Here is a 27,812-nt window from a genome sequence, read left to right on the forward strand (position 1 = left end):
AAAAATTTCCTCATAAATTCTCCAAAAAAGTTTTTTTACTTTATATACGAATCTTCTTTAAAATATTATTGAATATACAAATAAAACATAATTTAAGAACATAAAAAAAAAGGTAAAAAAAGGAAAATTCGCGGATTCTGTCTTTAAAGGAAAATATCAGAGAAAAAATTCGGTTAGAAGGCGACTGGAGAGAGAGTTGTTGAAACAAAGTCAGATACTTTATAGAGCTCGAAAGTGTCAACACTCATAAAACAAACTCGCCGGAGACGACGACGCAGCAAAAAGACAGGGTTTTTAATGGAGAAGAAGAAAGAGAACGGTGTTGATGGGAAGCAATCGGGTCGGGTCATAAACGGACCCACTAACCCGATGGTCACACCTCTGCTCAATGATCTTTACCAATTCACCATGGCATATGCTTACTGGAAAGCTGGCAAACAATCTGAGCGATCTGTGTATGCATATATATATATATATATATATATATAAAAGTCCCTTCAATAAATCTCAAATCTTTTGAATCCACAAAACATGTGTAAAGGTTTCATCTTTTTTTCGATTCTCTCTTTTCAGGTTTGATTTGTATTTTCGTAAGAACCCGTTTGGTGGAGAGTACACTATTTTCGCTGGTTTAGAAGAATGCATCAAGTTCCTCGCTAATTTCAATTTGACTGATCAAGAGATCGATTTTGTTCGTGATTCTTTGCCTGGATGTGAGGTAAATAACAAATCTCTCTTCCCAAAAAGTTTCGATTTTTTTCATCTTTTTTTTTAAAAACTGTTTTGGAATTTGAAAAATCAGGAAGCTTTCTATGATTATCTTCGAGGACTTGATTGTTCTGACATTGAAGTGTATGCTATCTCGGAAGGATCAGTTGTTTTCCCTAAAGTCCCTTTACTCAGAATCGAAGGTCCTGTTGCTGTGAGTTTACTTACTTACTACTACTACCCATCTCTATTTAATTCGAGTGATCAGGTTTTTTGATCAGTTTCTGTTTTCTTATGCTTAACTTATTAGGTTGTGCAATTGTTGGAAACTCCATTCCTCAATCTCATCAATTATGCATCTTTGGTTGCTACTAATGCAGCAAGACATCGTTTTGTTGCTGGAAAGTCTAAGCTTCTACTCGAGTTTGGTGCTCGAAGAGCTCAGGTTTCTCACTCAGAACATGTTATGTGTTTAGCCTTGGATGTTGAGGTTTTGTTTGCTGCATCTCTGATATGTTTTGTGATAGGGACCCGATGGCGCAATAAGTGCATCTAAATATTGCTACCTTGGTGGTTTTGATGCAACAAGGTATGTCTCTTTACTAGTGATTTTGTTTTGTTATGGAAGCATTGATAGAGAAGAGAGGATATGATATTTTTCAATTTTCCCTTGCTTTGTTTTTACCGCAGCAATGTTGCAGCGGGGAGATTGTTTGGGATACCCCTTCGTGGTACTCATTCCCATGCTTTTGTTAGCTCATTCATGGTAAGTTTGCTTTAGCAAAATTTGTGAAAAACTCAGCTCCAATATGTACTTTAACATTGGTTCTTTTGTAGGGCCTTGATGAAATTGTTGACAAAGTGCTTCGAAGTTCTGATGGGAAAAGCACTTGCGAGGATTTTGTTTGTTTGGTCCAATCATGCCTAACGAAGATTCAGGTTTGTTAAGTTAAATCTATATTTTTTTTCTCAGTGTAGTATTGTTCTGGTTTTGATTCATCTCTTCATCATAATCTTTCTTGTGATTGGTGGACGACAGAATTCATCTTCATTACAAGGGATTTTTTCCGAGACAAATCAAAGCGAGCTTGCAGCATTCATTTCATACGCACTGGCATTCCCCAACTCCTTTCTCGCTCTTGTAGACACTTACGATGTGAGTAATAACATTTCTTCATCTCATCTGAAGTTAAGATTTTATTGGTGTTATCGTAGTTACAAAGAACTAGTGATTCTAACTGTCTTACAGGTGATGAAGAGTGGAATTCCAAACTTCTGCGCTGTCGCTCTAGCACTTAATGAATTGGGGTCTGTAATCAATCTTCCATTTTTTCTCCATTTTTGATTCGCCGTTGCAATTTTTTGAAGATTCATGACTTTGTGCTGTTATGCAGATACAAAGCAGTAGGCATTAGACTGGATTCAGGTGACTTAGCCTATCTTTCTACTGAGGTCAGGAAATTCTTTTGTGCCGTAGAGAAAGACCTCAAAGTTCCTGATTTCGGGAAGATGATCATCACTGCTAGTAATGATCTAAACGAAGAGACAGTCGATGCCCTAAATAAACAGGTAAACCTCTGCTTAACCTTGAGAACTTTTCTTACCTTTAGGCCTCACCTTGAAATGTAACAAAATCTTTTTTTTTCATCCTGAAAGGGTCATGAAGTAGATGCATTTGGAATTGGAACCAACTTAGTGACTTGCTATGCACAAGCTGCATTAGGTTGTGTTTTCAAACTAGTGGAAATAAACAATCAGCCTCGGATCAAACTTTCTGAAGATGTTACTAAGGTTTGAATTCTGGACTCATTTCCATTAACACTGTTGCTTCAAACTTTATGTGTTCTTTGTATAAACCATTAAACCCACTCGCTTTTCTTTTTTTTTGCTCTCTTCAGGTATCGATACCATGTAAAAAGCGTACTTACAGATTATTCGGAAAAGAGGGTTACCCTCTGGTTGATATAATGACTGGAGAGAACGAACCACCTCCAAAGGTAAAAGAAAGACATTTAGCTTTCTTGAGATATTTCAATTTTGCCTTTTAATTTATTTATTTTGGATCCTAAGGTCGGTGAAAGGTTACTTTGCCGCCATCCATTCAATGAATCGAAAAGGGCTTATGTGGTGCCACAACGCGTTGAAGAGCTTCTGAAATGTTATTGGCGTGGAAATGCAGGTTAAAAACAGTGCTCTCAGCTCTTACTGGATACTGACAAATGCTTATGACTCAATTGTGTTTTTCTTTTTTTACTGTCATGAAGATGAAACTAGGGAAGAGCTAGAGCCATTGAAAGAGCTAAGAAACCGTTGCATCAAACAGCTCGAAAACATGAGACCCGATCATATGAGAAGATTAAACCCTACTCCATATAAGGTATAATAATCCAACTAAACCCCTGAGAAAACCTATTTGTACTTTGTACCAAGAGCATTCTGAGAGAAATCTGACTTTTACTTACACTTGCAGGTTAGTGTCAGCGCCAAGTTGTATGACTTCATCCACTTCCTTTGGCTCAACGAAGCTCCTGTCGGTGAACTGCATTGAGAATTTACTCAAACATTGGTTGTCTGGTTCGGTGTGTGTGTGTACAACACCATAGTATCAGCTTTGCCACTGGTCTCACTCTTTTTACAACATCATTATCTCAAAACTTCTACTCACCAATAATGTATTGAATGTTTTGGTCAATTTCGTGGAAGTGTATAAAGGGAAATCATATCATTTGTGTCATATCATATCAAAGCAAACTGAGCTCACTGAAGAACTATCACCACAGCAAGAGAGTCGCTGCAGAGATCAGAATGAGAGATGACAATCCAATTGCTGTAGAATCAGCATTACCCGCAGGAAGATTTGTTGAATTCCGTGAAGAAGAAGTTCCTCCAGTGACTAGTGAAGGAGATGACTTTGGAGGGGGTGCATCGCATGTTCCAAAAGGTGCGTTTGACTGTCCATATATGCACATTTATCATTAGCTCAATATGATGGATTCTATTCCATAAACTTAAGACCCCAATTCGAGACCAAAAGGCTCTGCCCTAGAGGAAGAAGAATATGTTGCTTGTTAAGTGTGTAACATACCTTGCAATAGACTAAGCTGTCACAACCGCATGTGAGACGACCATTTGCTTCATCTACAGCTTCTGCAGCTCCTCCACTGTCACTCCTCTGCGATCAAACATTCAATAGCACAATGAGATTCTGAAAATTAGACTTCCGGATTCCAAGCAACAAACTTTTAGAAGATCAGCTATACAAAATGTAGGATTTGTCAAAGTCAAAGGAGCACCTGGTAAAAATCAACGGCTATGAAGTTAGGCCATCTTTTACCCGCTGCTTCATGGCAAGTTCTCATCATTTCGATCAACGGAGAAGAATTATCCGCACATGCTTGCGTTGAATTCGGATTGGTTCCAAAGTAGTTCTGGAACACCAAAGACCTAGACTTGGTATCCAATGGAGAAGATTCAGATCGACTCGAGCATGATCCATCCTTCAATCCATCATTACCATCTTACATAACAACACAAAACATCATCTTGTTAAGCTGGTCCTTTAATCTAGATTCATGTTTGATTAAAGTTCATAAAAAAAAAAAAAAAACTCACATTGGGTTTCAACCATATAATTCCACTGGTAAGCAAAACCTTCTGAAACTTCTTTATCCTTCTTCGAAGTAAAAACCACAAGCCTTTGGTTCTGCTTCACCATATCATCCACTGTTGGCCAGTCTGTACCGTCTTTGGGCATTCTCGAAAGTGGTAACTGGAATTTACTCAATCCAGATGCTTTGAACACCTTACATAGTATCAAAAGATCGATTCTTCGCATTAGATACGGCTATCAAAACGGTGGTGTCAAAAGCTATTCGGCACAATGTACCTTAGTCAAACCATTTGGAGATTTGACATAATCTTCAAGAATGATGGTAACAATCTCAGATAAGTTTGATTCAAGAAAATCATTGATCTCTTTGAGCGCATTGATAGCCGGTTGCTGCAAAGGTGTTGATCAGTTTATGTTGACTCACAAGCCAAATTCAAATGATTCAATTGCAAACTTACAAAGGCTGTGAAGTTAAAGCAAGTCCCTCCAGTGGAATGACACAGCCATATATCGTTCTGAAAATCATATGTATCAAGCATAATCCCTCTCACACCATTCTGCAACAACAAGAAAAGTCCAAAGGTCAACTTAAAAGCGCATCATAGTGACAGTTCACAGATTGACAAACTAACATGTAAAGAACAAATCATAGAGGAAAAACTCAAAAAAAATTTGGATCTGTGTTTCATTTTTACACGTGGAAAGTACCAAAAACAAAAAAGTTGATCCTTTCACAACAAAAGCCACCAACTAAAAGCTGATGACATTGTCGTTTATTGAAACCTAAGGCAAAAGATACTTGCAAATTAAGTCAAATACCAAATTTAGCTTAAGGAAAATTCTAATACGAAAATTGACAATAAAGATGAACGTAGACCTTAAGCTGATTAGTGATGGAGTCTTCTTGATTCTTTGGGGAGAGTAAGATTGAGCCAGTTGCCGAATTTGCCCCCGTGATTGCGTACGAATTGTGTGTTGTTAGCCACGAGTACTTGTTAAACGGCAAACCATTCACCTACCCATCATCAAAACCACATGCAATCCATCATCACTCTCAAGAACAAGTATATATAAAAAAAAAAAAACAAGAAAATCAAGAAATTGTAAAACACGAACCTTTGAAGTCGGGTTAAGAGGTTGGATCCGGGTACAAGTAGAACCCGTGTTACCGTTCACTGGACAACTCTGGCAACTCAATCCGGCGTCGCATTGGCTGGTCGAACTACATGATTCACCCATCTGTGAGAAAAATCAAAACCTCTCTGTTACTAACTTGTTAAAAAAAAGATTCATGAAAGTTATAAGAGAAGTGTGTATAAGAACCTCGAGACTGTAAACGAAAGATGAGAAACATAAAGCTACGATCATCAGATTAAAGAAACCCATTGTTTCTTTTTTTTTTCTTTAATGTTTTGTTAGAGGAGAGATAGAGAGAGACGATGTTTTGTCAAATGAAGTTTAAATGCTAATGTTTCCTTTCAAGTGATGGGAGAGAGAGTTATATTTGGTTAAAACGCAGCGTTTTTGTTGAGACAGTTGGAACTTTGGAATTTTCTTGATTTATAATTTTCAATAATTAGGATTCTATTCGTCTTTTAAAAGTCGTGTGATTCTCTAATATATTCATTTACAATTTTGTTTTTAAATATTCTATCACCATGTGGAATAATTATATAATGTGCTTAGAAATCAAACCGAGTCATCTTCCATAACCTTGTTTAAAAGTCGTGTGATTCTCTAATTAAACCGTTTAAAAAAAATTATATCACCATGTTGAATGTATTTATATGTGCATTAGAAATGTCATGTGTTACCGAGTCATCCTTTGACCTTGACCTTTCTTCTTCATACAGATAACACACGAATAGGAGAATCAGTAAGATGCATAAAAAGACCGAGTATATTGATTTGATTTGGATAGTACACACGTCGAGGTACACTAGGAATAGTTTATTGGACTAATTCAAGAATTGGTTTAGTTTATCACTTAGTGACTAATTCAAGAATTGGTTTAGTTTATCACTTAGTTAATTCCAAATCAAAGCCCAATTAAAGACTCTAGGGCCCAATTTCTACAGTTTCACTTCCACACTTCATACTTCCCCCTAGATCACCTGTTGCCATTGCTTTGCTAGTTGGCTACAAACCAAACCGAAACCTTCCATTTCACAGCAATACTAAACCATCCATGGCCTTCTCTTAATCCCTGTAATTAAATCGAATCTTATAGTGTACTTAAATCTTTATAACAAAACCAGCATTTTAGTCCATGTAAGAACTTAAGTCGGTGGCCAAAAGCTACTTCAGTCTTCTTGTATCATTGAATTTGTTCACATTCTGATAACTTACTTTCTCATATTAAATCTAATAACCGACAAATAATTTAATCAAAGCTTTTTCTATTTTCTTTTTCGAATTGAGAGAATCTCTGTTACAAAAACATTGATGATGAGTTGTAACTTTGTAATTAGATTAGAGAGAGTAGTAACATACAATGGGCACAACAAAAACTCTCAGTTTCATCCATCCAAGAATATTCTGATTTCAATATGTATATTTACATTAGTCAACGAGCTAAATTAAATCAGGACCGTCAAATACTAAAACGACCCACCCATGATAATCTCCTACAACACAATGACTTGGTCCTTTCTCCACAACAAAAGAAAAAAAAAAAAAAAAAAAAAAAAAACTAACTCCAATTCTCACCTCACGTTGACCCAATCACACGACACCGGCCAATCAGGTACCACAATCATCTCACTGACCAAACCACTGAGTCTCTCCTCCGGCGACCTTACCAATGAACTAAACCTAACCGATTCGTTAACCGGAGAATGAACCGAATTCCAACCGGGAAAATCAAATGGATTCCTCGGCGAAACCGAAGCTTCGTCTTCTTCGCCACACCTCAAACTCAAATAAGACCCACCACTCTCATGACCATCATCAACGGCTAAGAAGGGATGATCCAAAAGCATCTGAGCCGTCCATCTCTCAGCCGCGTCTTTGACAAAACACTTGCTCACGAAATCTTTACCTTCCTCCGACAATTCAACCGGAATCCTCGGAACCTCATCACCTGAACCAATACGTACCATCAAAGACATAACATTGTTATTACTCCCCATCATATCTCCTTCGTCCAAACACCACGCCGTTTTACCACTAGACATCTCAACAACAGAGCATCCCAAAGCCCATATATCCGCCGGAGACTCAAACTCGCCGTGGTTCACACATTCCGGTGCCATATACAACGGAGTTCCCCTAATCTCAGCACCACCAACAACCTCCTCACTACTTCTTGTCCGTTTAGCCAAACCGAAATCAGAAATCTTGACATGATCATAACCATCATCAAAAACCAAAACGTTCTCAAGCTTTAAATCACAATGAGAGAAACCATTCTTGTGGATATGACACAACCCTTTAACAATCGATCTCGTGAACCTCCTCACTTCAAACTCCGGCAAACCTTCACCGGAGTTTTTGATCCGATCAGCAAGGTTACCACCAGAGGCATACTCAAGAAACAGATTGTAAACCTCTTCACCGTTCTCCACCGTCTTCCCTTCACCAAAACAACGCACGATCTCAGAAGAATCTCCGAGGTAATCAAGAACGTATCTCTCGTTCATCAACGCGGCGGAGCAAACAACTCCGGAGGATTTCACAGCTATTAACGGTGGAAACAACGTCGTTGTAGAGCTTCCAGAGGTAGTTGCTAAACTAACCGTAGAGAAGCTTCCGTGACCAATTGTTTCTCTACGAATCCACTCCATTATTAAATTTTTTTGAGCTCAAAAAAAAAAAAAAAAAAAAAAAAAAAGTCTTATTATGAAACAGTTTCTTTACACTTTCTTCTTCATCTCCAACCCTACTTCTGTTTTTATATATATACTCTTGAGATTGAGATTATTTTTTTTTCCCAAATTTTATATATTTACGGAAAAAAAAGAAGAAAATAGTTTGTGTATATATGTAGTTAATGCACGTGATTATATAGAAGTATTTATTTATTTATTTCACCAAATTATATGTGTACAAATAATAATAATAAGCTCTTCTCTTGGCTAGGAGAAGAAATAGCGGTCCATAAAGAAAACGTGGGGGAGAGGTGTGAGGTGTGAAGAAGAGGAGACCCAACCCAAGACTCTCTTTTGCTTCCACTGTATATTAGCTTTTTTTATTTATTTATTTATTTTACATTTATTCAAAAATATAGCACTATAGAAAGATAATGATATTAAATGATTTTGTTTTCAAAAATATAATTTATCTTTTACTTTTGATAAGATATTTTTTTATCTTTAGTAATGTTTTAGATTTGTTAGCTATAAAAGATTGATTTATGTTATCTTATAATATTTATTAGATATAAATCTTATTTTTTGAAGATGTTTTATCTATAATTGTTTGATGACATATATATATATATATATATTTATGTGGTAAATTAGATTTGTAGTTCTACACGTTTGTGTCAAGATCTACCATGTGATTCGCGTTTCTTATTAAGTAGCGTAAAAATCTGAGGGAAGATTCTATCAATTATTCTTTTATAGGATTATTTTCTTTCGCTAACTTGTGAGGTATTTTTTATGGCTGTGAATATTGGTTATTATTGTATATTTTGTAAATAAAATAATATAAAAAGGCCATATTTGAGGGTAATGAGTGTTTTGCTCTCGTAGAAACAGTGTTGAATTACGAGAAAATTTGTGAAAATCTCATCCACATGTGACATCTCATTAACAACATGTGCATGGATGCTCAAGATTTTATCATCTACTCAGTACTAAATTGTTTATTTTTTTCTAAAATAATTCTCCCTAAAAGTGGTTGAAAGATTCGAATAACTTACTGTGCATCCAAAAGTAACATCTTTATTTTAATCCAGTTTAGTTCAGATCATTTCCAAGTTAATAATGTTCGGAGAAACATAGGATAAAATTAGTTTGATTCCCGGGATATGTTGTTATACACTAAGATGAAGGAATATTCTTGAAACTAACAAAATGATTCTAAAATCTTTTGGTTGTTAGAGAAACTAATCACATACATACGTACCGATCTCAATATACCACTTCTATGGAAAGAAATGTGATTAACAATAATTAGCAAACCTAAAACATTTCGGTTTCGGTATGATAAGTCCACATCAGTAATCAAAGTTTGATAAAATTTTAAAAGACATGTTAACATTTAATTAAAGTAGACCAGAAACCCCAATTAATGCAACTAACACTTTTCCAGTGCCTTTTAGTTAAAGACACCGTGACTTGCCAACAAATTCTATGAACAACATGTTAATTCAATCGTGTGGCAATATATGTACTAAGATATACCATGAAAAGTACTACGATATTAACTACGATGGTCTGAATTAATGAATACTTATACTTTATTATTAGTACGAATTTAGGTGAGACGAACGAAATGGTGTGAACTGTGAAGTAGTTGCCAAAATTTTTTAAAATAACAAAATGGTGTGTGAATAATAATAATAGAAAAGACCCGTACGTAGACGACTGAAACGGGTCAAATTCGTCCACACATCACACGAACGTTTATATTTTACTTTGAGGTGGCCATTTGATATTTCCACCCGAAGTATGGGTCAATGATGATTAAACGATAACAATTGCATGGCGACTTCTCTCTTTTATTACTTAAAAATCGACCGTTTACCATTATTAGATGCACCAACCTTCAAGTTATGTTATAAATGGAATACTTTTTCTTAAGAGTGAATGGTTATAAAAATTACAAAATGTTTGTGTGGTTAATTAAAGACTACAAAAAGTTATAAACGTTAATAGAAGTTCAAGTTACGTTCTAAGGATTCATGGGATAAAACGCAAGAGGAATAAATGAGATAATGATGAATGTTGAAAGTAACTAACGGAATAAAAAAAAATAGAGATTATAAAGAAAATAAGATATTAGGATGAATTGTATAAAAAAACAAAATATTTGTAGGTATCACATGATAAACATAAGAGAGAGACTAGATGAAATATTTTTTTAAAGAACTAACAAAATACTGTTAAAATAATAAATAAAAAGTTTATTAGATTGAGGTAATAGAAAGAAGTTACAAAAATTAGTTAGAATTTCAAATTTTGTTGTAAGGTTTCACGTGGTAAACACATAAAGAATTAATTAGATAAAGACATATATTTTATACAAAACTAACAAATACAAATATATAATTTATTAGAGTTAGCGGTAACAAAATTTCAAAGTTTCTTCATATACTTAGCCATTATTTGGTGGTATTCAAATTTTAAAAAAATGTGTATAATTAATCTATGAATCAATAACAAAATATCTTTTGGTTTTAAAACTCCACACATACATTTAGCTAGCTACATTACATAGCTCATGCATGTAGTTTTATGTTTTGTTAAATACCCATTATGAGGCCTACCTAAACTTACAAGGCTAAGCCCATTAAGACTTATGGGCTTAACGGTAAGAAAAAAACATTAATGTTCAACACGTGTCACCAATCACGGAGGACGGTAAACGTTTTATCGCCGGTATATTCCCATCTTCGCTTCCTTCCTCCATAAAGATCGACAATTTATAGAGCGAGAGAGAGAGAGAGATTTCAAAACGAAAAATCCAGAGAAAGGGTCTGGCCAATTTAGGGTAATCCTTGTGGGAGAGAGAGAGAGAGATAGAGAAATTTCGAAAAGGTCAGTGTGTGAGTTTCAAAAGTTTCGCAATGAATCTAAAAAAGGATAAATTTTTTAAGTTTCTTTTGTTTCTTCTAATCGGAGAGAATCCCCAAAAAAAAATGATGATTTGGTGTTTGATGATAATTGTGTGTGAGAAAGAGATGTGCTTGTGGTTTGCAGGAGGAAGAAGAAGAAGAGGAAGAGACGAGTGTGAGAGATTTAGAAGGAGAGAACGAGTGATCTCCCAAGAAAAAAAGAGAGATTTTTTTTTGAGTGTCTTAGGGTTTCGATTCTTCTCCAGATCTGCTACATTAGTCTCTTCTCATGGAGCGGAAGCTTGTGGTAATTGGGTTTTTTTTACTCGCATTGAGCTCAAGTTTCGATCTTTTTGTTTACATTCCAGAGCTTTTTTGTCTGAATTGTGTAACTGCGATGCTTTTATATGTAACTTAAATTGATTTTTTAAGGTTTTGGGTATCCCGTGGGACATTGATTCCGATGGACTTAAGGATTACATGTCAAAATTTGGAGACTTGGAGGATTGTATAGTCATGAAGGTTTGCATTTGAAGTCTTTATATGTTTGAGAAATGTCACGATGAGCTTTTGATTCAATTGTTTGAAGATGTGTTATGTTTAGGATCGATCAACTGGAAGATCTCGTGGGTTTGGATATGTCACTTTTGCTTCAGCTGAAGATGCCAAGGTATATAATTACGAGTTGCATATTTTGTTTCAATGGTTTCTGGGTACTTTTATCTACTAGAAAAAACCTGTCTTAGTGCTTGTTTGTATTTGTCTGAACACTTGTAGAACGCTTTGAAAGGTGAACACTTTTTAGGGAACAGGATCTTGGAAGTAAAAGTGGCTACACCAAAGGTTGGTTACATGGATTTTGTGAATTGAATAAGACATTAGTTTATTTCTGTTGTTCAAGAGATTTATGTTCTTATGAGGTTATGTTATTGTGCCAGGAAGAGATGAGACAGCCTGCAAAGAAGGTGACGAGGATTTTCATTGCTCGAATCCCTTCATCAGTCTCTGAATCAGATTTCCGAAGGTAATCCGATTTGCTTTAGTGTGTTCCTTATTTTCAGAATGGTTTCTAATAGCTGTGGAAAATGTAAGCATTCCTTGTGTACTGTTATGCAGCCATTTTGAGAGGTATGGGGAAATAACAGACTTATACATGCCTAAGGTAATCAATCTATCATTATCAAATTGTGTGTTGATTATATCCAACACTTTGAACAGTTTGTGGTCAGATCTGCCCCAATTCTTTAGCTTCTCGTGCCTCTTGGATTTGATATCATTTCTACATTTTCTATTTTAGGATCACAACTCAAAGCAACACCGAGGAATTGGTTTTATCACATTCGCTAGTGCTGGTCAGTTTTCGCTTCAATCTTCTCCTGATTTGCGTTTGTAAATTTTGACGACAGAACCTGCTTTACATGTTTGATTGTCAAAGTCGTGAGAGAGAAAGCATAAGAAACTGACAAATGCGATCATGGCTGTAGATACTGTCACAGTTTTAGTTCATCTTTAACCTATTTGTAAAAGTTTGGATTCAGAAGAAACCTTTCTATTTTGTGATTTCAGATTCAGTGGAGGATCTGATGGAAGACACTCATGATTTGGGAGGTACAACGGTGGCTGTTGATCGGGCAACACCAAAGGAAGATGACCATCCGCCTAGGCCACAACCAGTGGCTAGAATGTCACGTCCACCTGTGGCTGTTGCAGGTGGATTCGGAGCTCCAGGTGGTTATGGAGCTTATGATGCTTATATTTCTGCAGCGACAAGATACGCAGCGCTTGGTGCTCCTACTTTGTATGATAATCCGGCCTCATTTTATGGAAGTAAGACTACTTACCATATAATACCAAAGTACTAGTTAGAAACAAAACAATTTTCAAATCGCTGTAAGCAATTTTCACTTTATCTTAGGAGGGGAACCAACCACAAGGGGAATAGGAAACAAGATTTTTGTTGGACGACTTCCTCAAGAAGCATCTGTTGATGATCTACGCGATTATTTTGGTAGATTTGGCCATATTCAAGATGCTTATATTCCAAAGGTGAGCTATAAGTTACATTGTTACACTAAGAATACTTTCAGAAAATGTTTGTGTGTGTATTGTTACATTCATTTTTTTTCTTATAGGACCCAAAGAGAAGTGGACATAGAGGTTTCGGATTTGTTACTTTTGCTGAAAATGGTGTTGCAGATCGTGTAGCTCGAAGATCTCATGAAATTTGTGGACAAGAGGTAAAGACAAGCTTTTATAATCGATGCTTTAACATATTAGACTTAGTACAATAGCTTATCAGATGTTTAAAGAAGCTAAATTATTTTGATTTAGGTAGCCATAGATTCAGCAACACCACTTGATGAAGCTGGACCTAGTGCCGGTGGAAGTTCCATGCTAAGTTCTTCTCGGCCTGAATATTTTGGTGGTTATGGAGAAGGTCAAATGCGTACTTTTGGTCGAATGTATGGAGGCATGAGTTTGGACGATGTGAGTGTATAACTGAGAGCCATCATTCAATGATTCTTTTATATACAACTTGATTCTGATTCATTTCGTTTTAAAACTTAACTCTGCTAGTGGGGATATGGAATGCCGAACGCACGACCATCAAGATCAGACTGGAGGTACCGGCCATACTAAATGCACCAGACCAACATATCATAGCTTTGGCCTTGTCATTTGTATAAACTCCATATGTCTGATAGACTTAAAAATCCTCAGGATCTATTTAATTGAAGCTTTTGTTTAATGTTTTACGTGGGAACCAGTGAACCTACTTTGTGATGGTTGTATTATGCAGACAAGTAAAAAAAGTTGGAACAGAAAAAAGCTTTACAAGAAAAATTTGCAGTGTACATTTTGTCTTTTCAATAAAAAAAAATCATAGAGCAGAAGAAGATTTTCTGCAATCAACCCGAGGAGCAAAGCAAGTCATGAAAGGAGTCATGAACGTATGTCTTCGGACAAGATGACTCATCTTCACCGAGTTTCTGGAGATTTGATGATTCCCTTGTTGCTGTTGTTGTTCATGTTCACTGGATACTGAACTTCTCCTCATCTCTTGTGCTTTTATCTTGGCTGTTTGAAGCTTGTTCAAGATCTTATCCATTGATGCTGATTTCTTCTTCTCCAGTTTCACCTATTGATTCAAAAGCCAAAGACATTTCAGTATATACTAAACAGTTCATGATCTGTGGTTGGTTTATGAGGAGCGTATACAAAGTAAAGTGAAGGAGGACTGACCTCGAGTTTTCTAATGGCTGCTTCTGCTTTCGCCTTCTGCAGATTTTCCCAAGCTGCAATCTTAGCTTCCTCTCTTTGCAACCTGCAAAATATTTCACATTAATGGCTAACCAAAGAAGAAACAGATTTAAAAAAACAGATACACAACTTTGAATACTTAGAAAGAGTCATGGCTGGTTCTGAGATATCCCAAGAAGAAGAAGAGGCAGAAGCTTCAGAGTTATCTTCAACCTCAGGTTGCTCTCTCCTAATAATCCTAGAAGACATTACTCGTCTCTTTGGACGCTTAATCATCCTTGCTCCTTTATCCATTTTCACTTCTCTCACTTCACCTCTACAAGGAGGAGGCTCAATCACAGAAACAACCAGTGGTGGAGACTGATTATTATTATTAGGACTCGTCTCTTCTGGACTCATCTGAGTCGCCATATCTCTTCTTGAAACCACCGGAGATTGACTCGCCGTCATCATCTCTGCTTTCTCCTCTGCACATGTTTCCAAAATCAACAAAGCTTAGATCTTGAACCATAATTTCCATAAGAATCAGCTCTCAATCCCCTTAAAGATCTAAGCTTTTTGCAATTTATAAAGCAAAGATCTAAGCTTTTAGTACCTGTATCAGTTTTGGAACTAAGAGATGAAGTTTCTTCACTCATCAAATCAACCCAGCTCCGGCTATGACCGTGTCCAGGTCCATGTCCATAGCTATCATATCCACCAACAGCACCGACACTGCCTCTAAAAACCCTATCCGCCTCCAAAACACCAGTAGAGAAGGGTGAACCAACAACCATTAAACCCTTGGGAGGAGCTTCCATAGAACGCATCATCATCCTCGGAGAGTAGTGGTAACACCCAATCGCCGAGGAGGAAGACGTAGGATGAGGATGAGGCAGCGTACTAGGAGGAGGAACAATAGGACCGCTTTTAGATTTCTGACGCCTCTGCTCAGAAGTCACTGAGGAGTTTTTACAAACACCTTGTGGGTACGACGCAACGGGGCTACAAATCCACCGCTCAGCATCTTCCCACTTCGAAGGTATAGCTCTACCGCTGTAAAACGGTGTCGTTAAAGCTGAGGATGAGCCGATGTGACGACGACCACCGTTAATCGAAGCGGTGGAAGTAGTTGAAGAAGAAGGATGAGGAACTCTCTCGGAGCTCCAACCTTTGTTATCGGCGTAACTCGGAGCTCCGGGACTTAAAAACCCACCAAAACTGTTTGATGAAACTGAAGTCTTTCTCATGTTTTTTTTTTTTTTTTGGGTCGGATTTCTCAGAAGAACAAATCTCAGATTAAGTTTGGAAAGAATGAAACTTTTTTTTTAAGAAATTGAACTCATTGTTGACCGGAGATTGAGAGAAGTGTTCCTCCAAGAGTGATGATGTAAAGTGTTTATAAAAAAAAGAGAATAAAGAAACTGTACTTTTCTGTTCTTTTGTAAAATAATCTCAAAACGTGAGAACTTTGAGACTAGTATAGAGAGAGAGTGAGGAGAGAGAAGGGTGGCATTATTAAGACAAGTGTCGTGGCTGGTCCGATCATATACATACATACATTACCCACACACACACACACAAAAAAAAGCCAAGAACTTAACATTATTTATCAATTTTGAAAACTGACTGCTTTGGGATAATGTAATTTTACTCTTTTCTTGTAACACTCTCTTCAATGTGTTACATTTTTTTGGAGGAAAGAAACAGATTTGGACAGATTTAACTGACGTTAAGAGCTTTGTTTGTTTGTTTGGGTAAAATTTTCTCTATCTTCTTCTTCTTCTTCTTCTTCCATCCGATTCCTCTGTACCGTTATTATAATGCCACAACTCTTCCATGTGACATTTTTCTGCTCTTTTTGTTCTTTCGATAAATTTCAGACTCTTTTGTCGTTTCTCTTAACTAGCTTCTGCTTTCTTTTTTTTGCTTTTTTCACTTTGAGGTCATTGTTTTTACAGTATACTAGTATTTTGTAACTGTAGTAGCTCCTGCAAACCTAAAAAGCAGGGTCGTAGCCCCCTAAAAGCTTGCTGCACTAATAATATGTAGTAGTCTCCATTATTACATATCATTGGTAGATATACCATTATGAGATTATTCCATGAATACTTCAGTTTTACTTTTTAGTCAAGACAATTTTGTAGAATACAGACTTTTCAACACATCATACACATGATTAGGAAAGAGCTTATTAGGAAAGAGCCATCAAAGAAGTATAATTAATAGCATAAGGATACACAAGTACACCTTTGTATCTCTTGATTAAATGCAGAAAATAATGTGGTTGAGAGATTATTATCAAAAAAAATGGTACTGAGCTAACACTGAATAACATACTATTATCTACTAATTAATGGACAACTATTTAATCGAAAGGCATATGATCATTCTGAACAAAGAGCTACAGATTCCAACTTTATTGGATAGATGTCTATTCTTATTAATCGATGGTAGTATTGTAGAAACTAGAAAGCTAAGGTACATAGAATTAGTTGTTCAAAATGATAGTAATATACATGCATTTATAAATAAAGATAACTGACCATGAATTGGTGTCTGTAAAGTTGAACCAAATATATAATTCATGAACAAAATGACAAAGATCTTTCTATTCCATAACTCGTACTTAATAATTGTCTACACCTCTTTAACATTAAAACCAATATAAATGGTCTACACCGTTGACATGTAGTATTTAATTACTTTCTTTTGCTAGTTATAATTGATTGAGTTTGAGTTTTATAGCTATATCCATTGTAATAGAAATAATTAAAACTTTTTAAACAAATCGAATTAACCAATACAGTATAGATGAGTATTGTTTAAATTTTTCATTGAAACTCTAAAAATGATATTTTTGTCTAACATAAATTTAGGCTTTTAAGTAACTTACAAATTCCAAAGAGCTAGAAAATCTCTCATCAGATGGTTGGTTGATTATTGATGAAGTTACGAAATTTCAAAGCATAGAGTTAGTATCACGTTATGTAACAAACGCATGGGGATGGATGTTCAAGCACGCACACGACAACACACACTAGTCTCCGTTGTTATTTATTGTTAGCATTGATTTTTGCGAACAAAACAAAGCTATCAATTATAACAATAATACTACTAGTTCGAAAAAACAGAACAAAAGATCAGAGAGAATGGGTCCAATTAACAAAAACCCATGTATCAATCAATCAATATTGACGCATGAAATACTATAGTGACTCCGCTCCTACCACATTCAAACGTTGATTTTTTTTTTATTCTCCTTCATTCAAATCGTTCTTATCCATTCATTCATCACAATAAGGAAATATATTTTTTTCATCTAATATTATCACGTGTTTTCTTGTTTTCATTGTCGATATAAAATATGCATGTTTCAATTTTCTCAATTTGCAACACTCAAGTTTCATGCTAGCTTTTTCATGCAATGCGTAATGTGATATTCATCTCAGCGAATTTAATGATCCAGCTTTCTTACTATTTTGTTATTCAATTTGATTTCTTTAAGAACAAAAAAAAAGGAATGAGAAGATTCATTAATGTCGAAAGAGACCATTGCTAGTTTCTTCTGCTTCTCTCGACAGTTGAAAGCCGCAAGCTTGAGAATCATTGTACAAATGAATGGGGAAGGTCTAATATATGGAGATTCAAGAATATTATTGAAGATAAATGGTTATCAATGCAAGTTGTTTATATGGGACCAGCCTTAACTATTGTTATTTATAAATGTAGTTTGTAAGTATGACAATCTTTGTAGCTTAATAACAACTTTCTTAGAAAGGACCAACACTTTAGGAGTTGTGTACTTAAATCACATGGAGATGGTCACGCACAGGCGACAAACACACACACTTTGTTAATTAGTAGTATCAACACTGCTCTTTCGAACAATCCCATGTATCCAACAGAACCATATTTCTAACCACTGAATCCATATACACAAGTCCCATACAAACTTTATTCAGAATCAAAAAAAGTAAGGATAAGAAAACACACATAACTGAAAACATATTAAAAAACGAGGAAACAGAACCGTTGCCTCAACAATAGGAATTTCCTCTCTTCAGTGCCTTGACCTGCTTCTTCGCCTGCAAAATACACTCAATATGTTTTTTATATAGACAAAGGTAAAAGCAAGCCACCATTCATGTAAAGCTTGCCAGCTGTTTTTTACCTGGGAGACCTTGAATAAGATGGGGAGCGCCTCCGTGAGCGTTTGGGAGACCGTGACCGCGACCTTGATAGGGACCTAGACCGTGACCTTGAACCGTGTCTGCGCGATCTCCTGCTTCTGCTTCTACTTCTGCTTCTGCTTCGTCTGTGTCTTCTGCAGGCAAAATATTTTAATAAAGAAAATCAAATGGGAGGAGAAGCAATGAAATCTGTGCAGTCAACTGTGTTGGTGAGTCTCGAGAGAGATAGCGGATCCAATCAGAGCTCTAGAACAGAGAACTTCCTTCTCATCTTCACAAATCTCCATTCTAATCACGAAGCAAAAAATGATAACTTTATTAACAACCTCGGTGGTGGCGATCGACTATTACTCCTACTACGGCTGCGTTGCCTATTCCGACTTAACCGGCTTGTTTCCGCTAGTTTCTCCAGCCTTTGCCGCTCCTGTTCTCGTTTCTTAGCAGTCTCTGTTGCAGAGTCTTTCTTAACTGTGTATAAATATGATTCATCCACCATCTCAGTTTCTCACAGAAAATAGGAAATCAAACATAGTGAACATAACAGCACTTAAGATCTTACTTTGCTTTGTTAGCTGTTTATTCATGATTCTCTTCAGTCGTTCTTGGGGAGTTTCTTTCTTCTCTGCTTGTGTCTGCTTCAAAGAGGAGGTACCTGCTTTTGAAAGCTTCGCTAATGCTGTGGAAGTACTGCAAGTAGAAAAAAAAAAAAATGATCCTAGTCACAACCACAAAAGCTAACGGAAGAAGATGCAGAACACATAAAATAAACTGGAAATATGCTATCTCATCTATATATACCTCACAGTCGGTCTAGCTGGTTTAACAATCTTGTCTTTCTCAAGGGATACACCAGACGCAGGATCAACATGCAGCGCCTCAAGAATATGGCCCGACGATGGTCTGCAGGAAAAGAAAATATTATAGTTTCCTACTCTATCGATTATAATTAGCAATTTCATTCAATTTTAAAAGCGGTTCCAGAAAGGAAGATTCTATCTCTCCTTGATGCTAATCTAGTGCCAATTTATTCTACAACAACAAACGTTTTCCTCAACCAACAAGTGGGGAATAAGTGGCTATCTTTGCAAGAACTAGAGGTTGAGTGCTCCGACCGGCTTAATAGATCAGTCTGAGATGGTGGTGAATGCGGTGGGGAATATCCTCCAAACTTCGGACTTCCTACATCTCTAGAGCCTCCTCCAAATTCAGTAATATATTCGATTTTCGGTTTGCTGATTTCATCTGAATAATCTCCATGCCCATTTCGCCGTGAGTATGATGGAGAATATGACCGGGATCTGGATCTTGATCTGTGGATACGCAAAAGAAGAGATACGGAATCACACTCCGAATGTTTTCATAGCTGGAATGGCATAATAACAGGCTAATAACAGCAAAACCTTCTTGAACGCGGATAAGCCTCATAAGTAGGACTCCTTCGAGACTCCCTGTGAATTTTGAAGCACCATGTCAATGAGCTAAAACTTACCTTTTGAGTTTTGCTTTCTTATGTGTAATGCTATCTTACCTGTAGGGATCATGATGAATCATTTGCCTTCCAACAATCCTTGAAGTTTCTTTTTCTCTGTCTCTCTCTGTCCTTGAAACTTTCCTTCTTTCCTTGCGACTTAGCTTCTTCTGCATTTTCATAAGTTTCGATTAGATAATAGATAAGCAAAGAGCGAAACAAAAGGAAGACATAAAACTTTCATAGATCAACACGAACGAGCCTTGAAACTTACAATTGAAGGATCGCCTTTGATAAGTTCCTTTTGCCTTTTCTCTTCCTCTTTGGCCTTCTTGTCCATATAAACCAGCCACCCATATCGCTTTATGCCAAACTGTTTAGCAATAGTTTCCATTCCTTCATCATCGCTGTCGTTACTGTCAAATTCTTCCTCCTCATCCTCATCATCCTCTTCTTCATCAACATCATCTTCGTCCGCATCCAGTGATTTATCTTTTCCGTTTCCCGCATAAGAAAACCCAACCTGCGAATATGTTCCTTTGTTTGCAGTTGGTTGAGCTGGTTGTGATCTACACCAAACACACAAAATCTGTGACTAACTAGAAAATCATTGGTGAAATTGTGATTACAACAAACACTACTAATAAGAATAAGACACAACGAGGATTTAACTCATTGAGCTTCTACATAACCTTAATCAATATGAAAAAAAAAAAAAAAAAAAACTTTCAGAGTAGGGTGAAAATGTACCTAGCCCCTGGGAAGGGAGCAGTAAGTTTGGCATCGAGCTCTTGATGGACATGTAGCAAACCCTCCTCATCAGAAACTGTTCACAGTATGAAGCCATTATCCCATTGACTCTTTTTTATCTCAATAACTCGAATTTTTTATTCCGTTTTTTTTCCTTGAATTTGATTGGAGGATCGAAAAAAAGAAACAAAATTTGTAGTAAAAAAGGTACCGACATCCTCTACGGCGATGCTTAATCAAATCCCGATAACGCTCAAAATTAACAAACTCTTCAACTTCTTCCTCCTCTTCCGTCTTCTTATGTGGCCGTATACTTCTCGACCCAGCCTCACGCACAAAATCCAGAAGTGCACGTCCATCAAATCTACACGTTCAAAAGTACAACAATCAACAACAAACAATTCAGAAAAAAAAGGCAAATCAATGAACTTCGTTAAACCCTAAATCAAATACCTATCAATCATTACATCCTGCTTCCCGTTCCAAGGAATCCTGATACAAACGTCGTTCAGACTTATTTGATAAGTAATCAAAGCCAAAATTGAAAACGAGAAAAAAAAACAATTGAAGTATCGATAGGGGTAAGTAACAATTACAAGCCCTGTTGATCCTCGGTGGCTTGGTAAAGACCATCATCACGGAAGATTCGGTACCGAGAACCTACGGCTTGAATCGACTGAATTGGATCTCCACGGCGTTTTGCCAAGTAAATAGCTCGCCTCTGTGCTCTTTTCCGAGCAGCGTCCATCATATCGTGCACCTTCTTCTCCGATCTTCTCGCTTCGTGCCACATCTTGTTCTCTCACCTCCTTTGTGGTCGTCTCTGTCTCTCTAAGCTCAGAAACCCTAATTAACCTCTTCGGAATTTGGGAAAATTTCTCAGGTGAATTTTTTTTTACGATACTTTTATTTTATTTCCGGCGACTAATTTTGCTGTGAATGTGAACCGTTCGATTCCAGGGGGGTAATTAGATCTGCGCTTTGTCCACGTGTCAACTATTAGGCTATGCTTAGCGCTTAAGTGCGTAAGATTTTAGGTGGAACCTTCTGTCTCTCCGAGAGGTTTAGGGAGTACTATTTTTTAATATGTAATTCTGTGCAAAATAGTTTATAGATTTTATTTTTGAAGCATATTTGTTTTTTAGGCTAATCACTTAGGCATCTCCAATCCTATTCTATTTTATAATCAAATCTTTATTATAGAGCAACATTTGCATTAAATTGCTTTATATATAAAATAATTTTATTTTCACCTCTATTTTTAGATTAACTCATACTCTATTTTAGAGAATAAAATTAAATATATACATTGGAGATGTTTTTAGATGACCAACTTTTTGAACACGTAGAAACATGTTGCATGTGATCGAGTGAATTAAAGCCATAATATAATGCAGTTTGAAAAAGAATCTAGATAGTTTTTCATAGGGAAAATGCGTAATTTTGTTTTTTTTAAAGCCATAGTATACTGCAATTTGAAAAAGAATTAATATATGTAGTTTTTATAGGGAAAATGTGTGTTTTTTGCTTTTAAAAGCCTTAAGCCGGTTGTTGAAGGAGACGTGTCGCGAGTTAAACGTCATTTCATTCTTTAATTATTCCAATAATTGTTTAGAACTACAAATTGAGAGAAAAATAAATTAATGGTGGTGCCCAAAAAATTGTGGAATCTGTGACTGATCATTTTCTTTGTTTGAGGTGAGTGTAGTGGCAACGTATGACGTTGACATATGGAGAGTACATAATAATTACATTATAGAACTTAACCATAAAGATTAGATTGCATTTTATATCCCATTAGTTAGACCACTTGGTTTGAGGTCATGAGAAGAACATATATTGTTTTTATGTAGTTTCAATCTTAGGTGGTACCATTTATGATTAGAGGTTGCAAAGAAATTTACATTTAAATACATCCTTCTTCTTTGTTTATAGATTAATTAGGATTATATTCCATGTATATTTGCATTGTTTTTATATCCCCAAAACGTTTTTTTTTCCTTGACAACATAAGATCTGTTTTTTTTTTTTTTTTTTGAACAAAACAACATAAGATCTGTTTATAATGTTTAGTTTTATATTGAACTTTGAATGTGTTTATGAACAGTTTATGCCGACTCAAAAGTTAAGATGAGAATATGGAAAAAGCAAAGATTAAAAGTTATGATGGGAATAGGGAATGGAACTCAAACATTCTAATGCCCAACAAACGCAATTATATTATTACCAGACTCATCTTTCAAGTTCCATCAAGAAAAAAAAGATTCGTGGGAAACAAAAGACATACGTTTTAAATCGATGTTTCTTTCTTTGTGGATGTTTCTTGACGCGTGTCAATAGTTCCCACCATTACTCTGACTTAAGTTGGTTTTGGTCAAGAGGTCATCTTTCCTTATGTCACCAAAGGTCCAAAAATATAGAAATGAGTTTTAACTTTCGATAGTAGAACCGAATAAATGCTCCAAAACTGGTAATGAATGATAAAGAAGACCGAGACAAAAGTTCACTGAATTTGTTATAATGGCCTGAAGATATTTATGATAATGAAAGTCAACGTGATTGTGTTTTTTTTGGTCATCCTCATCCGCATAATACATGATACAAAGAAATCCTTTAACTAGAAGTATATAAAAAAAAATTGCAATTATTTTATTACGTATTTTCCTTTGAGTTATTTTCTTTCATTATGTACTTTAGCACTATCCAAAATATTACAAATTGGAACCGTCATACTTAATTAATTATCCCAACATAATTATCCATCAAATTGGATAATTATCACCAATTCAAATTGTTTATTTCCGACTTTTCTATGTGGGAAAAATGCTCTCTATCCCTGTACACAATTTAACAGAATGCTTCTATTTGATAAAAAGATGACAATTCGTTATTAGGAATTAGGAAATGTGAAAGAGTATACACGTCTATAACGAGATACCTCAACTTGAGTGTAAACAAAAAAGTAAAAAGCCCTATCAACATGAAAAAGTTTACACGCATTTGTTAATGTCATTAATATATGGTTTTCATACATAATTGGAGCTCTTGGTATTGAACTTTCAAAATAAGTATACTGAATCATGCATGAACCCGGTTTATCATTAATAGTGAGTCTTAGCTAGTAAGTTAGGTTCCCCTTATAATTATAGAAGAACTGTGGAATATATATAAAATCTATGGAACAAAATTGATTATCATTTAACCAAAAAAAAAATTACATTATAGAATTTCGTCATTTTTTTTTTGTGAAAAGGGAGACATATATTACGATTTAAAAATAATTGCAAGATTGATAAATATCACGAAATAAGTTAACCAATATGCAAATTAGCAATTATAACCTTTAAAATAGACGATGTGTTTGAAGCCCATATGCAACAATCCACAATTTTTCACACGTTGGTCATTGCCTTTTTTTGACTAAAATAAAATCCACAATCCACAATTTGTTTATTTGCAGAATCACTGAATCAGTTTTAAAATTCTTATAATTAATTGAAAAACAATTTACAAAATATGACATGTTTTTGTGAAAATTACATGACTCTTAAAATAATTTTATTATTTTTGTAATAAATAAAAATATAATTCCAAAATTCTTTCCTTTTCTCACCAAACTTTATTATTCTTTTAATATTATAAATTTATAACTAAAAACAACATCTGCTTATTATGCTGTCGTAATTATGGTTAAATATAAAATAGTCAATTAGCTAATCCTATTATGACATTTTATGTATACATTATTAATATTAAATTTAACAATTATTAATTCGCGTTTGGATGGATATCTATATAGTGTGTTTATGAAAACGCATGCCATTTTTTTCTCAAACGGAGACATGCATTTACGCAAATTATTAAATATTTCGTAAGAGTCCAAGACCTTATATAAGAATTACCGTTTTTGATGTTTACGATTATGTGGTGGTGGTGGTATGAATGTCAGTGAGTAGTCCCGATAATATAATGCGGATAAATTAAAGCCAAAGGTGTTGGAAATAAATCCAAGAAATGAAGACGTAGATGTCGATGGTTTTTTTTAGAACTTGAATTTGTCACGACTCATACGTTAAATAATATTATCCGAATTGTTTAGTCTAAAGATAGTATTGAAAAGAAAAGGTAAATGAAGCTCATTGGTACCCCAATGTGAATCGAAAGGGAAAATGTGTTAGGTGAACACAATAAAAAAATTACAAAAGAAATATATTAGAAACAAGGCAAATAAAACCAAAGTCGCAATTTCTATCATATAAATATCTCTTTTGTCTCCCGTCATATTTGAAAAAAAATAAAGATTACAACATACCTCTTAAATTTATAAAAACTTTCTAGATGAAGAGAAATATTAACTCATGGATACCAGTTGTACAAATTACGAATAGAGACATCTCCAAGGGAGTGAAAAAGGAAATCATCATAATTCAAAAGATAAGACTTTTCGAACATTTTTTTTTGATAAGATGATTATATATATTTATTCAAAAGAGAAGAAAGAAAGAAAGAAGAAAAGATGTTTCTTAGAATTTCTAGAAGCAAGCATCCGTTTTTTTTTTCTTTTATTCTTGTCAAAAGGTAGGGCCTGCCTACTACAATCGACGATCTATAAATCCTCTTACGTTATAAAGACTCAACTTCGTGATAACACTTAACTAGTTTCTTTCTTTTTTTACTTACTTGTTTACATACAAAAAAAGAAGAAGAAGAGAGTTTATATTATAAATTACTTATATCACACGGATTAGCTCCGGCGAATTATGGTCGTCGTCTTCATCTTCTTCCTCCATAAGATTTTTCCTTAAATGGAAGAAACTAAAAGAAACTCCGATCTCCTCCGTTCTCGTGTTTTCCTCTCTGGCTTTTACTGCTGGGATTGGGAATTTCTCACCGCTCTCTTGCTCTTTAGTTGCTAATTATATCCTTTGATTCGATCTTTCAATTTCCAAGTTGTATTCTCTCTATTGTGTTAGATTATTTCTAGTGTTTTTTATTTTTTTTTGGGTTGGGGGTGATAACTCGCCGGAGATGACGGCGGCGCAAAGATCTGTACCGGCGCCGTTTTTAAGCAAAACGTATCAGCTAGTAGATGATCATAACACGGACGACGTCGTGTCATGGAACGAAGACGGAACAGCTTTTGTCGTGTGGAAGACAGCTGAGTTTGCCAAAGATCTTCTTCCTCAATACTTCAAACATAATAACTTCTCAAGCTTCATTCGTCAGCTCAACACTTACGTGAGTTTCTTTTTTTTTTTTTTTTTTTACATTTATTGCTTCCTTCAATTAAACTCGTTTGGTGAAATTGAATCATTTCTTTGGTCGTTGGTTGGCCGATTTCGTAATTTTTCCAAAATTTGGGGGTTGGTGAGAAAAGTTTCTAGAAGCTCAGAACACTTCTTTTGTTTTGTTCTGTTTTTGTAGGGGTTTCGGAAAACAGTACCGGATAAATGGGAATTCGCGAACGATTATTTCCGGAGAGGCGGAGAGGATCTGTTGTCGGATATACGACGGCGTAAGTCGGTGATCGCGGGGAAATGTGTCGTTGCTGGTGGTGGTAGTACGCCGTCGGAGTCAAACTCGGGTGTTGGTGGGGGTGGTGATGATCACGGGTCAAGCTCAACGTCATCGCCAGGTTCGTCTAAGAATCCTGGTTCGGTAGAGAACATGGTTGCTGATTTATCAGGAGAGAACGAGAAGCTGAAACGCGAGAACAACAGTTTAAGCTCGGAGCTAGCGGCGGCGAAGAAGCAGAGGGATGAGCTGGTGACGTTCTTGACTGATCATCTCAAAGTAAAACCTGAGCAGATAGATCAGATGATCAAAGGAGGAGGGAAGTTCAAACCGGTGCTGGAGTCTGACGAAGAAGAGAGTAGTGATTGCGAAGGCTGTGGAGGAGGAGGAGCGGATGAGGGGGTAGGTGAAGGGTTGAAATTGTTTGGGGTGTGGTTGAAAGGAGAGAGAAAGAAGAGGGGCCGGGATGAAAATAATTATGTGGTCGGTGGGTCCCATATGACGGAATTAAAGAACGTGGACTTTCATGCGCCGTTGTGGAAAAGCAGCAAAGTCTGCAACTAAAACAAAACAAAACAAAAGTGTTTCGAAGACTGTTCAAACCAGCGTGTGACACGTCATCGACGAGAGAAGAAAGGAAAAAAAACATGATTTTCTCGTAAGGCAAAAAAGTTTGTTTTTATTATTTTTTAATGTTTTTTTGTTTTCTAAAGTGAACGAAGAAGAAGAAGAAGATCCAGAAGGATCAAACGCAAATATAAGAATTTTCATGTATCCTATATTGTATAAGGATTTATTAGTGTCATATAAATATATTTATATAATAAGACAGATGTTGAAAGTTTTTAGTATTGGGTGTTTTTGGCTTTTTTTATTTCTTGAGATCCCTTTTTCTAATGTGTAAAAATGCATGGGGACTGACTAGATTCTTGTACTTGGTTGGAAACTTGAAATAGGAAGAAATTCTCTTGCAAGTAGTAGGTGGTTTTCCGTGTTTTTACGTAATCCGTTGAATAATTGTTAGGAAAATAAAGTCACAGAAACACTGTAGCAATTCTTTAATTACAAAAATAAAAATAAATGCTATGGCAACAAAATGCTACTATGAAGTTATCAAGTTTAATAAAAATAAATGCTATGGCAACAAAATGCTACTATGAAGTTATCAAGTTTAGTAAAGGGGTTCCAAAGATTTCAAATGTAAGAGTATTTTCACCTGTAAACTCTATTATAGAGTAGTTTTGCTCTAATGGTTCTCTATTTTCAGCTCTATAATAAAAATTGCTATTTTCACCTGTAAACTCAATATTTTTCTCTATTTTCTCCTCTATAAATAGAGGTGAACTATTTTATTTGCAAAGTAGTCCTCTTAATCTTTAACTTCTTTTATTTATGACCAAAATAAATAAAATAAATATTTTTAAGAACTAATAATACAAATTTAATAAAATAAGTATTTTTTAAAACTAATAATATAAATTTAAGTATAAATATTTAGTCTAAAATATTGAGACTACCATTTGGAAAAGATAATTTATATAAATTATAAAATTTATTTTTCATTCAATCCATAATAATTATTTTAATACAACAAAAACTAATAAC

At 35.4% G+C, this 27,812-nt stretch overlaps 6 protein-coding genes and 1 pseudogene across 9 annotated transcripts; 3 read left to right on the top strand and 4 right to left on the bottom strand.

Annotated features, from left to right (window-relative positions):
• Positions 1-70: 70 nt before the first annotated feature.
• Positions 71-3,442, top strand: LOC104719945 (nicotinate phosphoribosyltransferase 1). The gene is made up of 15 exons (XM_010437926.2): positions 71-455; positions 574-718; positions 803-922; positions 1,019-1,153; positions 1,236-1,297; positions 1,399-1,474; positions 1,546-1,647; positions 1,748-1,864; positions 1,958-2,016; positions 2,103-2,277; positions 2,365-2,499; positions 2,607-2,705; positions 2,779-2,887; positions 2,973-3,085; positions 3,179-3,442. The coding sequence occupies exons 1-15, from the start codon at positions 298-300 to the stop codon at positions 3,254-3,256; spliced, it is 1,683 nt and encodes a 560-aa protein (XP_010436228.2). The 5' UTR covers positions 71-297; the 3' UTR covers positions 3,257-3,442.
• LOC104721047 (PI-PLC X domain-containing protein At5g67130) lies at positions 3,338-5,798 on the bottom strand. Its single transcript, XM_010438951.2, has 9 exons — positions 5,642-5,798; positions 5,435-5,557; positions 5,196-5,333; positions 4,777-4,875; positions 4,595-4,708; positions 4,321-4,510; positions 4,002-4,225; positions 3,794-3,880; positions 3,338-3,659 (listed from the first exon to the last, which is right to left on the bottom strand). Exons 1-9 carry the CDS (start codon positions 5,702-5,704, stop codon positions 3,480-3,482), a joined length of 1,218 nt encoding a protein of 405 aa, XP_010437253.2. The 5' UTR covers positions 5,705-5,798; the 3' UTR covers positions 3,338-3,479.
• Positions 5,799-6,835: 1,037 nt separating this feature from the next.
• Positions 6,836-8,342, bottom strand: LOC147933533 (mitogen-activated protein kinase kinase kinase 20 pseudogene; annotated as a pseudogene). The gene has a single exon (XR_015571479.1). The product of XR_015571479.1 is annotated as a mitogen-activated protein kinase kinase kinase 20 pseudogene (transcript).
• A 2,422-nt stretch (positions 8,343-10,764) lies between these two features.
• LOC104721050 (uncharacterized) lies at positions 10,765-13,886 on the top strand. The gene is made up of 13 exons (XM_010438956.2): positions 10,765-11,025; positions 11,188-11,349; positions 11,475-11,564; positions 11,647-11,712; positions 11,820-11,885; positions 11,981-12,066; positions 12,159-12,204; positions 12,340-12,394; positions 12,609-12,869; positions 12,958-13,088; positions 13,175-13,279; positions 13,374-13,529; positions 13,620-13,886. Exons 2-13 carry the CDS (start codon positions 11,332-11,334, stop codon positions 13,680-13,682), a joined length of 1,143 nt encoding a protein of 380 aa, XP_010437258.2. The 5' UTR covers positions 10,765-11,025; positions 11,188-11,331; the 3' UTR covers positions 13,683-13,886.
• On the bottom strand, positions 13,811-16,074 carry LOC104721049 (uncharacterized). 2 transcript variants are annotated; one of them, XM_010438954.3, is made up of 4 exons: positions 14,899-16,074; positions 14,434-14,770; positions 14,286-14,367; positions 13,811-14,181 (listed from the first exon to the last, which is right to left on the bottom strand). In XM_010438954.3, the coding sequence occupies exons 1-4, from the start codon at positions 15,530-15,532 to the stop codon at positions 13,924-13,926; spliced, it is 1,311 nt and encodes a 436-aa protein (XP_010437256.2). In that variant the 5' UTR covers positions 15,533-16,074; the 3' UTR covers positions 13,811-13,923. The 2 variants fall into 2 exon arrangements, with proteins under 2 accessions (XP_010437256.2, XP_010437257.2); XM_010438955.3 differs by having other exon boundaries at positions 14,443-14,770; positions 14,899-15,896.
• A 2,104-nt stretch (positions 16,075-18,178) lies between these two features.
• Positions 18,179-21,631, bottom strand: LOC104721051 (uncharacterized). 2 transcript variants are annotated; one of them, XM_010438957.3, is made up of 13 exons: positions 21,290-21,631; positions 21,147-21,185; positions 20,909-21,057; positions 20,694-20,769; positions 20,218-20,512; positions 20,004-20,113; positions 19,876-19,923; positions 19,588-19,785; positions 19,274-19,375; positions 19,035-19,162; positions 18,802-18,943; positions 18,457-18,609; positions 18,179-18,370 (listed from the first exon to the last, which is right to left on the bottom strand). In XM_010438957.3, the coding sequence occupies exons 1-13, from the start codon at positions 21,484-21,486 to the stop codon at positions 18,346-18,348; spliced, it is 1,662 nt and encodes a 553-aa protein (XP_010437259.1). In that variant the 5' UTR covers positions 21,487-21,631; the 3' UTR covers positions 18,179-18,345. The 2 variants fall into 2 exon arrangements, with proteins under 2 accessions (XP_010437259.1, XP_087330773.1); XM_087474647.1 differs by having other exon boundaries at positions 20,905-21,057; positions 21,290-21,578.
• A 3,554-nt stretch (positions 21,632-25,185) lies between these two features.
• Positions 25,186-27,058, top strand: LOC104721052 (heat stress transcription factor B-1). The gene is made up of 2 exons (XM_010438958.2): positions 25,186-25,931; positions 26,118-27,058. The coding sequence occupies exons 1-2, from the start codon at positions 25,722-25,724 to the stop codon at positions 26,769-26,771; spliced, it is 864 nt and encodes a 287-aa protein (XP_010437260.1). The 5' UTR covers positions 25,186-25,721; the 3' UTR covers positions 26,772-27,058.
• The last annotated feature ends 754 nt before the right edge of the window (positions 27,059-27,812 follow it).

This window comes from Camelina sativa, chromosome 11, assembly GCF_030686135.1.
Source record: "Camelina sativa cultivar CO46 ecotype springtype chromosome 11, ASM3068613v1".
In the NCBI taxonomy this organism is placed as follows: Eukaryota; Viridiplantae; Streptophyta; class Magnoliopsida; order Brassicales; family Brassicaceae; genus Camelina; species Camelina sativa.

Excerpts from the sequence above, each read along its gene's own strand:
- LOC104719945 (XM_010437926.2), top strand. The coding sequence starts at position 298 with ATGGAGAAGAAGAAAGAGAACGGTGTTGATGGGAAGCAATCGGGTCGG. Across the intron at positions 923-1,018 it reads GAATCGAAGGTCCTGTTGCT|GTTGTGCAATTGTTGGAAAC; the intron begins GTGAGTTTACTT and ends TTAACTTATTAG. Across the intron at positions 2,706-2,778 it reads AGAACGAACCACCTCCAAAG|GTCGGTGAAAGGTTACTTTG; the intron begins GTAAAAGAAAGA and ends TTGGATCCTAAG.
- LOC104721047 (XM_010438951.2), bottom strand. The coding sequence starts at position 5,704 with ATGGGTTTCTTTAATCTGATGATCGTAGCTTTATGTTTCTCATCTTTC. Across the intron at positions 4,876-5,195 it reads CCATCACTAATCAGCTTAAG|AATGGTGTGAGAGGGATTAT; the intron begins GTCTACGTTCAT and ends TTGTTGTTGCAG. Across the intron at positions 3,881-4,001 it reads TAGCCGTTGATTTTTACCAG|AGGAGTGACAGTGGAGGAGC; the intron begins GTGCTCCTTTGA and ends GTTTGATCGCAG.
- LOC104721050 (XM_010438956.2), top strand. Across the intron at positions 12,067-12,158 it reads TCTGAATCAGATTTCCGAAG|CCATTTTGAGAGGTATGGGG; the intron begins GTAATCCGATTT and ends ACTGTTATGCAG. Across the intron at positions 12,205-12,339 it reads CAGACTTATACATGCCTAAG|GATCACAACTCAAAGCAACA; the intron begins GTAATCAATCTA and ends TTTCTATTTTAG.
- LOC104721049 (XM_010438954.3), bottom strand. The coding sequence starts at position 15,532 with ATGAGAAAGACTTCAGTTTCATCAAACAGTTTTGGTGGGTTTTTAAGT. Across the intron at positions 14,771-14,898 it reads TAGTTCCAAAACTGATACAG|AGGAGAAAGCAGAGATGATG; the intron begins GTACTAAAAGCT and ends AAACATGTGCAG. Across the intron at positions 14,182-14,285 it reads CAGCCATTAGAAAACTCGAG|GTGAAACTGGAGAAGAAGAA; the intron begins GTCAGTCCTCCT and ends TTGAATCAATAG.
- LOC104721051 (XM_010438957.3), bottom strand. The coding sequence starts at position 21,486 with ATGTGGCACGAAGCGAGAAGATCGGAGAAGAAGGTGCACGATATGATG. Across the intron at positions 20,770-20,908 it reads TAAGCATCGCCGTAGAGGAT|TTTCTGATGAGGAGGGTTTG; the intron begins GTCGGTACCTTT and ends TACTGTGAACAG. Across the intron at positions 19,786-19,875 it reads GCTTATCCGCGTTCAAGAAG|ATCAAGATCCAGATCCCGGT; the intron begins GTTTTGCTGTTA and ends GCGTATCCACAG.
- LOC104721052 (XM_010438958.2), top strand. The coding sequence starts at position 25,722 with ATGACGGCGGCGCAAAGATCTGTACCGGCGCCGTTTTTAAGCAAAACG. Across the intron at positions 25,932-26,117 it reads TTCGTCAGCTCAACACTTAC|GGGTTTCGGAAAACAGTACC; the intron begins GTGAGTTTCTTT and ends CTGTTTTTGTAG.